The sequence below is a fragment of the Sciurus carolinensis genome, chromosome 1 (assembly GCF_902686445.1).
Source record: "Sciurus carolinensis chromosome 1, mSciCar1.2, whole genome shotgun sequence".
Lineage (NCBI taxonomy): Eukaryota > Metazoa > Chordata > Mammalia > Rodentia > Sciuridae > Sciurus > Sciurus carolinensis.
The window spans coordinates 157,912,756-157,922,826 of NC_062213.1; the positions used below are offsets into that span (position 1 = coordinate 157,912,756).

Here is a 10,071-nt window from a genome sequence, read left to right on the forward strand (position 1 = left end):
GTTCCTAGTTTTATATTTTAATTAGTTTAGATGATCCACAGGCAAGGTCCACACAAACAATAGTTGTAATGTAGATGGAAAACCACAGTGATTTCTTTGTTTTTAGATAAAGAACCTCAACACATGAAAACATGAGCATCTTTAATATAAGAATCTGAGCAAATGACTCAAGACTATGATCCCTTTCTAAGGAAATTAGAGTTCTATAAAACGAAGACACTTCAACAAATAAAGATGCCCCTAAGTGCAGTGGATTGTTTTGGGAAGCAGTGGTTCCTTTTTCACTGAAAAAACAGAAGCAAAGTTTGACTGAAAACAGATGTGCCATGGAGGGTTGGTTCTCACTAGATGGAAGTTGGAACTAGCTGCTCTTTCTGGCTAGGAGAAGTTTTCAACTAATTTCACAATCACATAGAAAACGTGCCAGAAAACCCAAGGATATCATGAATGGTTGACATGTTCTATACTTTTTAGATCTCTAGTAAGTGATTTTTAAATTAATTCATTTAAAAAAGTAACGGGGTGTTTATAAAAGCATTTGTTAGAAAGAGGAAAAGGAATGGGAAGAAAATTACACCAAACTCTAAAGAAAGATGATTTGATCAGGTCTTCACGATATCCCAACCCATTCCATTGTCCAAAGTTGTCACTTATTAGACAAATAATTTGTGTTGTCCCCTGTGTGCTCAGCAATATTAAGCAGTAAGGAACTCATTAGGAAATGACATAGCATTGATAATGTCAATAGCACATTAATTCGCACCTTGGTTCCAAGAAGCAGCGACTAACCTGCATAGGGAGGCTCAAGTCAGCTCCCGGGAGGAGGCGCTGCCTCCCAGGTGGAGCTTGAGAGCAAAAAGAAAATTTGGGGCTTGAGGTTGCTCTACAATTGATAGCAGAGCTCCCAGCAGAACCGGACACGTGCTCCTTGCAGAAAAGGGTAACAGGATCAAAATGTGTTGTTCTTTTGGAGAAAGTCGAATCTTGCTTACCATCTGTTGAGAGAAGAATAGGAGATGTCGAGGGAGGAAAAGAACCAAAGTCCCCCTTTTCAGTAAGACGTGCACCACAGCTCCTGTCGCCTGACCCCGAATGCCGAATCCTCACAGGATGGCGGAGAGGATACTTCTCGCTGCGGGTTGGCGTCGGGGCGAGCAGGCCGGTGCTCTCCCCCGACCTGCCCGGGTCGCAGGGAGTCCTCACGCCAGGACTGTGTGTGCCCTCGTTAGAGAAGTAAACTTGCCCCTCGTTCCCCTGAGATCCAGGCTGGGGCATCTCGGCGGCCCGGGTAGATCGGCAGGGACCGGATTGCCTTTGCGATCCTCCCTTGCGCGGGCATCTGGAGAGTCGCGGGATAGGGCCAGGCGACGAGTCCCCATCGAGGGTCCCTCTACACGCTCACCTCAGCGGCGATAGCGTTTTACGACTGTGTTTCCTCCCTAATTAATTCGAATTCTCTTCTCCCTTTCCTACCTCCGGGAAAGGGGAGCCGGAGTCCTGCCGGCCCAACCCTGGTGACCGCGGCGGGGACGATCCCGGCGAGGGCAGGAGGATGGGGGCGCCGGTGGGGGACAGACTACAGACTCTGCACAGAGTAACTGGGCTGAGGACCCACTGGGCGAAGGACGCTTCTGGCCTCAAGTTCCTACCTTCCATCTTCCTTCTCCAGGCAAGAAGGAAATGGAGCCCTGGGTTCCGAACCGGCTGGCGCCACATGGCGCGGGCATGTTGGGAAGGCCCCAGGGTCTAGGTTGCCGCCCTCCCGGAGCTGAGTTCCGCTCTGCCCAACACTTGTTAGCCCTTTTTCTTCTCCTTTCCGCCCTCCCACATTCTTTGCCCCAATGTTGGCTGTTGTCCTTTCCTCCCAAGAGTACTTCCGTAGCTTACATTTGGGGGGCTCAGTGACCTTGGGTAAGTCACAAAACCTCCTGGGCCTATGTGAAAAGAGGGAGAGAGTGGTCCCCAAAACCACTTCTAAGGCTAATATTCTAGGATTGTTTTTCTGAAGACGCGTCCGAAATTCCCCATTGGAGGACCTAGACAAGGGAATGATGACAAGGTTTCCTTCCTCTCCAACTCGACACAGAGGGCCAGAGCCATGTGCGTTAGCACAAAGTCCTCTGGAATAGGAGGATTTGGGGTATTCGGGTTTTTTTTTTTTTTTTTTTTTTCCCTTCTGTTTTTGTTTGTTGTTTGTTTAAATGGTGGAGGGACTAACTAATTCTTCAGAAAATTTAAGAATTATTTTAATTCTTTAGAATAATTTAGAAATACTCTGATGTAAGACACCACCTCCGGAAATAAATACGAGATGTCAATCCTCCTAATGATACCCTGGCAGATTTTGCAACATTTCAAGTTTTGTTCAAGTGCACCGCCCTCTTTTGCTGGTTTTGCCCCAGGGAGCAAAGAATGGCTTGTACATTCCTCCGAGGGCACGGGGAGGGGGTGGTGATGAAGAGAGAAGTTGGCTCTGGGTGTAACTCTGCCAACTGTCGGTGGAGGCGAAGGGAGGGTGGTCTTTTACGCGGGTTTGGGATCTGGTTACCTTTAATTCGCCTCAGAGGCCGCCTCTCTCTCTAATGGGCGTCTGTCAGCGGAGGGCTCAGGTTTCCCCACTTGCCTCGGTTAGTGGAAGCAAAGGGGCAAACAGCAAAGTGGATCGCTCAGCTAGAAAGAAATACACCTGCCCCTGGAGCGAGGGAACCCGATGGGTGCGGGTGGGCACCGCGGGCTGCTCCCGGGGCCCAGGGCGTGGTACAAGGAGAGTTCAAGACCCGAAGGAGACTCCACTTTTGAAAAGCCCCTTGTGGTCAGCCTCGCTTTTGCACCATCCTTCCAGACACCCGCGAGCTGAGTAGGTTCTGCGACCCCTCGTACAAAAACGCATTTTTTCACACGTAAAACAGTCGTTCAAAACCAGGTCAAAAACTACCGGTGCTTAGAACAGAGTTGTTTCTCTGTCCAGAGGTCATTAATAAGGGAAGAAAAGAAAAAAAAAGGGGGGGGGGCAGAGGAAATAAACAAACCAAACTCCTTCGCACTTTACAGTTTATAAAACATTTTTCACTGACACTAACTCAACTAATTCTACAAACCCAGGCGGCAAGTACACTTATTCCTAAGGAAATGGAAAGGTAAAACAAACAAAAAAACCAACTCGCTGGTCCAATGCCATAGGAAATGCCTAATCCCTGATTGGTACGCCTGCAAGGCCTCTCTCATCCCACTGCTTCCTGTCACCCCCTCCCACGAAATACGAACCTACACTCACTACACACACACACACACACACGCACGCACACACACACTGTACTTTATACCGCAGTTTGCACCACCACAGACAGTGGACTGTGATGGGTGGATGGACACATGGCTCTGGGACTGACTTTCTTTCAGAACACATTCTCTTCAGGACAGTTTCTCGACAGACCCACCTTAAAACATCCAGACACACACCCGCACCACCCTTTCATGTTCTTACTACTAAGAACCCTTCGTCTAAACCGTGTAAAATAAATAACCTCAAATATAAACCTTAATTACTTCCAAGTCAATGTTTCCTCATCACTAAACTTTATGGCTTCTCAATCTTTAGGACAAACTCAACTCGAGACTGCCTCTTCTAGGAGACAGGTGGAGGAAAGCAGTTTCTTCGAGATCCGACCTGGGAGTCCCGTGACTTGCAGATGAGCTATGTGTCAGAGCACTCACAACCCGAGAGATGAGACCTCTGGGGGCTGTGGCTGAGCCCTCCCAAACAAACCCGGAAGTTTTTCATCTGCTCGCCGCCCCCTACAGGCCACGTCCGCTACTGCAGCAAGATCCTTGCTCAGCTCATGAAGTACATTTTGCTCTATCCTTAGTTCCCATTTCCCCTGGACCTCCAGATCTACTCTCCATTTCCCAGGGGACTGGCTAAGGGGGTCCACTCAAGAATTCCATCTTGAAGACATTACAGATGCCACAGGCTTCAGGAGTGGATTGATTTTCTAGAAATAGATGCCGGAGGAAATGGAAACATGTTTAAACGCATGTGTTAGCCGAAAAGCTAAAACTCTCCCCATAAAAATCAATCCACTTACTTCTTTTATTGCAAATAAATCTCCCCCCTTTCCTTTAGTTTCTTTTCTTAAATGGAACGAAAGTGGAAACCAGTCGTGTTGCCTTTAAATCTCAACGTGAGAGCAGATTTCGGTGCCTTTTGTCGTAGGTGCCTGCGTTGGATAACATCAAACGTGGGTTTCTTTTCCTGACCTCCCCCTCCCCCCCACCGACCCAGTCCCATCAAGTGCTTCTCTTCATTATGTATGGTCTTTGCATTTCCCATTCTACCCTAAACCGTTTTAGTTTAAAAACCTTCAGCCCAAAGGAGTTTTTCAGCGGTCTACGGCTAGGCCCACCCTCCTGACATCTGCCAAGGCTTTAAATAACCGCTGGCCAGTTTAGGGGTCTGGGTATTAGGGTCTCCTACCCTTCAAGATATAAAGGAAGGGGACCATTTCTAGATGCAGCTCAAGAGTGAGAGTGGCTGGAAGGAAAGTTGCCGGTGGATCTTTCCTCCTCTACACCCCGCCGCCTAATGCATTACTGGAAAAAGCCCTGCGGATCTCAAGCGGCTGCTTGTGGCTGTGTCACGCTGCGGGCTCAGGCTCGGCCGGTATTGCTGCTATGCGCGGAAATATGAGCGAGTAATTTTATAAGTAACAAAGGATCAGAGATGGAATGAGGCCCCTGTTATCCAATGTCATTTAGAAGCCTTGGATCAGCAGCTTCTTGAGGCTAAAAGTGAATTCAAGAAGCCCTGCCTTTCCCTTTTCCCAGGGGTGTCAGCTAAATTTAGAAATAACCTCTATGTGTTTGCACAAATCATGTACCATTTGCTGTTTGTGTAAAAAACCGATTAGCCAGACACAACTGTGAAACAACTTGTTACTTTTATAGCTGCAACACACAAACAAATTTAGATCCGTTTAGTTTTCCTTGTAAAAGGAGATTAGAAGGGACCCGCCCGAACCGTGCGGTCCATAATCTCTTCTCCGTGAAGGTTACTTTTGCTCCTCTGGCGGTGGTTGATTGTAGGGTTCTTGTTTATTAAATTAAACTCTCTCACCCCAGCAGCCTGTTTTATTTTAGGACCCTGATCCCGAAGGAATGTTTACTCAGGACACAATAACGTTTACCGTTTACCAGGAAAACAGATTCGGTATTTGCGAGGAAGTGTCTTTTAAAGCGATCCCCTAGCCCACGCCCGCAACGGAAAAACAAGGCTCGGAACCGCGGTGGGGAGGAATCTCCACCACCAGGGAGACAAGTGGACAACAGCGCCAGGGACTGGCCGGGTTTTACTAACCGGACGCTCCCAGGGCCGCGCTGACAGTGCTGCTACCCGCTCCAGTTTAAAAAGAGATTGCGCATAAGTAATTGTAACAGCTAATTTAATTACAAAATAATTAGAATTGATGCCGTTTGAGGGTATGAAGGTGGCGGGAACCGGCCTCCCGCGTCAAGATGTTTCTACCTTAATACTTTTTCAAAGAAAAACAGCTGAAATGCACATTAAAAATAATCTACGAAGACATTCCTCATTACCGTCCTGAGATCTCGCATTTTACACTAACCTAGACTAAGGTAAAAGAAAAAAAGGAGGGGGGAGGAGGGGTGACGTGCACCTGTTTTTTAAAAGGATATTAAGGTGTTTCGTTGCCTTCAGAAAGGATTTGGGTTGGACGGAAAGAAAGCATCTATAAGAATCCTTCAGAAATCCAATTACGATGTGGATGCATTATTGCCACAGAAAAGAGGTATCTTATTTGAAAATATTATGAAAGAATAAAACAATTATGTATTATCTATCAGGTTAATCTAGATAATACCATCCCACTGCAAAATTTAAAATGCCATCACATAAATTAAAAAAAAAAATCAACTGGGTTTATTTGGCGCTTCCACTTAAGGAACGAAAAGGAGTTTCAAAACCTAAGATTTAAAAGCTAAAATGAGGGAAGTTTGGAATTTACTTTCTTTTGAAAGGATAATTAAAATGACTAAAAACTCATGGGAAGTTTTCATTGTCTTAGATACTGGTCTGGTCTTTCTTTAAAAATTTAAAAGACTGCTGTTGTTTAGGATTAGAGGTGTGGGTTTTCATAAATGACAGCTTACTTTACATAAGTGTCTGGTTATTTAGATTTAATGGGTTGCTATGAAGGAGATGATCTCCTACATCCTGATTTTATGTGAAAACTAAAGGAAAAACATTAATGATTTAAATTAGGCATACGCTTTCTGCAACTGAAATGTTCTTACACTCAAATTGTGAATTGGCAAAGTTTGAAAAGGTCATTACTTGTAACTCCTTAATTTTCTGGGGAAGATAAAATGCAAATTCCATTTAAAAAATCTTATTTACTTCAGACACCTAAATAAAACACTATGTTGAGCATTTTAAAAATTTATTTACAAAGTTGTGTACAACACGATGGAATAACATTTAGAATACCATATATATTCATTCATATATAAACAGACTTTTATAATAGAATGACACTTCGCCTTTTTGAAAATTTTGTATTTAAAATCTCCCAACGTCTCTATACATTTTCTCAGATAAAACTGCGGAGAGTGAACCTTCAAAAAAAATGAAAGTTCAGAGCTCTAAATCTACTGAATTTGTTTTGTCTTAAAAAAATAAAAACCCCAAAAGGAAAGTCAATAATTTTTATACAAATATGTACAAAGAATTTCCCTCCACCCCTACGATACTGAGAACAGGCGCCGTCGGGTGCATTTTTGGAAAATTCGGTTATCGGTTTTACCTGTATGGAAAGCTATTCCCGGCGGGCGCGCGGTGAGTTTGCTCGGTCAGCTTAGGTGTGCGCGAGGGGATGGAGGCCGCGGAAGGTCGGTGTTGGGGGATCGGGGCGGGGGTTGGATATGGCCGAGTCCAGGATTGGGTAGGGGGACCGGGACCGGGGCGGAGGAGCGCGCAGCCTGGAAGTGCAGATGCTGCCTGGGGCTGCCGACCGGCCTGCGCCCCGGCCACCGGCGCGTCCCTATTGCGCTGGCCATTTAGCTTGAGCGGCGGCAGCAGCGGCGGCGGCGGCGGAGGCTGCAGGCTGAAGGAACTGTCCGGAGAGCGGCACGCTCAGAATGGGCGCGATGGTAGCAGTCGTCCGGCTCAGCGACAGTGGCTGGTGCGTGGCCATCAGCGCCGCCGACTGCACAGTCCCGGGCGGCCGCAAGAAAGATTGTGCGGTGCCACCGCCCCCGCTGCCCCCGGCCCCCCCAGTGCCGCTGGCACCGCCAGCGCTCCCGGCTGAGCCGCCGGGCGCCGCGGGGCCCCCTCCGATGATATTCTCGATGCTGAACGACGGCCGCGCGCTGGGCTCTGACTTGATGAGCGACGTGGTGCCCGCGGCGCCCGCCGTGCCCGCGGCAGCCGCCGCCGCGCCTAGGCTGTTAAGTTGGAGCTGCAGGCCCGGGCCGAGCTGTGAACCGAAGGCGGCCGCTTTTCGGCCCAGCTCGCCCGAGGGCAGCAGGGGCACGGCGGGCGGCAGCACGGGAGCCACTGGCGGCAGGGCGTATGGGTATTGGAGCGCCGCGGCCGCAGCTGCAGCTGCTGCAGCTGCTGGATGCGAGTAGGCGCCGGCTGCGGCCGCTGGGTGCAGGCCGTAGGGGCGGCCGTACGGTCCCGCGGCGCCTGCCGCCGCAGCCAGGCTGTAAGCGCCGAAGCTCTGCATCATGAGCGCCGTCTGCTCGCGCAGGTGTTCCTGCTGGTGGCGCTTGAAGCGTTTCCGGCGCCGCAGGAAGCTGCCGTTGTCGAACATATCCTCAGACTGCGGGTCCAGGGTCCAGTAGTTGCCCTTGCCTGGGTTGCCCGGCTCGCGGGGGATCTTGACGAAGCAGTCGTTGAGTGAGAGGTTGTGGCGGATACTGTTCTGCCAGGCGGGGAACTTCTCCCGATAGTAGGGGAAGCGATTGCTGATGAACTCACAGATGCCACTCAGGGTCAGCTTCTTCTGCGGGCTCTGCAGGATGGCCATAGTGATGAGCGCAATGTACGAGTAGGGTGGCTTCACCAGGCTGTTCTTGGGCTTGCTTGGAGTCAGGCCACCAGCTGCACCGCTACCCGCGCCGGGCCCGCTGCCGCTCGTGCCGCCCTCTTCGCCACCCTTGCAGCCGTCTGCCTCCGGCGCGCCCGCCTCGCTCCCAGGCCCGGCCCCGGCTCCAGCCGCCTCCTTGGGCAATACCAGGGGCTGCTGGTGGGGCGGCTGAGACTGCCCGTGATGGGGTGCCGCCGGCTGCACCTCGTCCGCCTCGTCCAGGCGCAGATCCGGCGGCCCCGCGGGGCTATCGCAACCCGTGTCGCTGTCCTTCTCCTCCAGCCCGTCGTCGCCCTCGCCCACCACATCGATGTCCACGTCCTCGGCCGTCAGCACCGTCTGGCCGGACATATCGCTGGCGCTGCCGCCGCCGGAGAGGGTCATCCCTCCTTGGGGTTGGTGGCGGGGAGGGAGCAGAGGGTGATGGGGGTCGTTAGGGGCTGCCGCGGAACTCAGGGGAAGGGGATTTGGGAGCCCCCCGAAAGACGGGGGGCAGGGAGAGGGGAGGGGGCGCAGGTGGCTCGGGGCCCTCCTGGCTCGGCTCACACTCGGAGGCCCGGCATCTTGCAGCGCGGGCGCTGATGTCCGCCCCCCGCAGCCGCGCTCCGCGAACTCCTGCGGTCCCTGGCGCTCGCTACTACGCGTTAGCTACCGGCTCACCGCCGGGGAGGCTGCTCCACGCCGCGCCCCCTCACTTCGCCCGCCTTCTCCGGCTTCTGGCCCGGGTGTGGGGTACAAGAGCTGTTCAGGCGGGCGCGGGACGCCGGGCGCCAAGCAGCTCTGGAGGGCGCGGGCAGGGGCAATCGAAGGGGGGCGGGGGTGTCAGGGACGCCGAAGCCCCGGTAGTCGAAAGTCGCGTTTTAAGGACTGGCCTGATAGATTACTTTCTACTTAAAGATCCAGCGGGAGGCGGGGCCACGTGACCACGCGTGACGTCAGGGCCGCCGCGGAGCCGGCCAAACTCAAGTTGGTTCAGGGAATTGTCAACAAAGGGACGAGAGACTCGCAACTCCGCACCGCACCGTGCGCCCAGCATCCAACCGGCCCCGAGGGCGCTCCGGCCTGCCTGGAGACCCCTGCCCAGGCTGGATCCCGGCGCGGGGGTCCAGTGAGGGTGTGAGTGTTGGTGGGTGGGAGTGAGGGCGTGGGCCTAAGAGTGTCCGCGGGACCGTGCTGCTCCCGCTGCCCTGCCTTCCCCGCCCCCTATCCTTCCCTCCTCCCCTCCCCCCGTTTGCTAACACTCCTTGGACCGAGACTGACAACGTAGAACGAGGCTGCCATCTCATTTTTAAAGAAGAAAAACTTATCGGTCTCTGTTTTGTTTATTGTTTTAGCTCTAAAGACTAAAGGCGGCGCACCCAGCTCCCTCTTGTTAATTAGACTTAAGATTCTCCTCCAGCTTCCGAACTCATTCCGCGGGGGAAGACACCTGCTGAGGTGTCTTTCTCACCCCCTCCCTTCTCCCCAAACCTAACCACTTGGGTCCTCTCCTGGCTTTCCTGACTCGATGCGGACATGTTTTTCTATGAATGTATAAATATACATATATTTTTTTTTCTCGTGGTCACAACAGCATTAGCTGGGATTTACTCAGGTTAGAAGACAGCTATCGATTAATCCATTAGAATAGTTGCGGAGAGAAATAAAAACGACGTAAAATAACAGGAAACTTACTAATAAGAAGCTGCTTGGAGTTGTTAAACGACTTAGCATATGAAAAAGTCAAAAATAAGGAGCTGGGGAAGGAGCAGGTATTGGCCGCGGCCTGGGTAAGTCCAATGGAACTGGGGAAAAGCCTTGGGCCTCTAGGTTAGACGCCGCGCCCAGGCCCTGACGGCCAAGGAACCGGGCGGGGGGCACGGCCTCCTGAGAACACGAATGGCCTCTGGCATGTCGGTGGGCTGGGCTCTCTTTTGCTGCTGGCCAATGTGGATTTTCTCTTAAAGCATAGGCAAATGCTCCAAGA

At 51.4% G+C, this 10,071-nt stretch overlaps 1 protein-coding gene across 1 annotated transcript; it reads right to left on the reverse strand.

The window, feature by feature from the left end:
• Window positions 1-6,477: 6,477 nt before the first annotated feature.
• Foxd3 (forkhead box D3) lies at window positions 6,478-8,948 on the reverse strand. Its single transcript, XM_047515791.1, has one exon. The coding sequence runs from the start codon at window positions 8,487-8,489 to the stop codon at window positions 7,056-7,058; it is 1,434 nt and encodes a 477-aa protein (XP_047371747.1). The 5' UTR covers window positions 8,490-8,948; the 3' UTR covers window positions 6,478-7,055.
• Window positions 8,949-10,071: the final 1,123 nt, after the last annotated feature.

What these genes read in the sequence shown, in the direction of transcription:
- Foxd3 (XM_047515791.1), bottom strand. Translation starts at nt 8,489, where the DNA reads ATGACCCTCTCCGGCGGCGGCAGCGCCAGCGATATGTCCGGCCAGACG.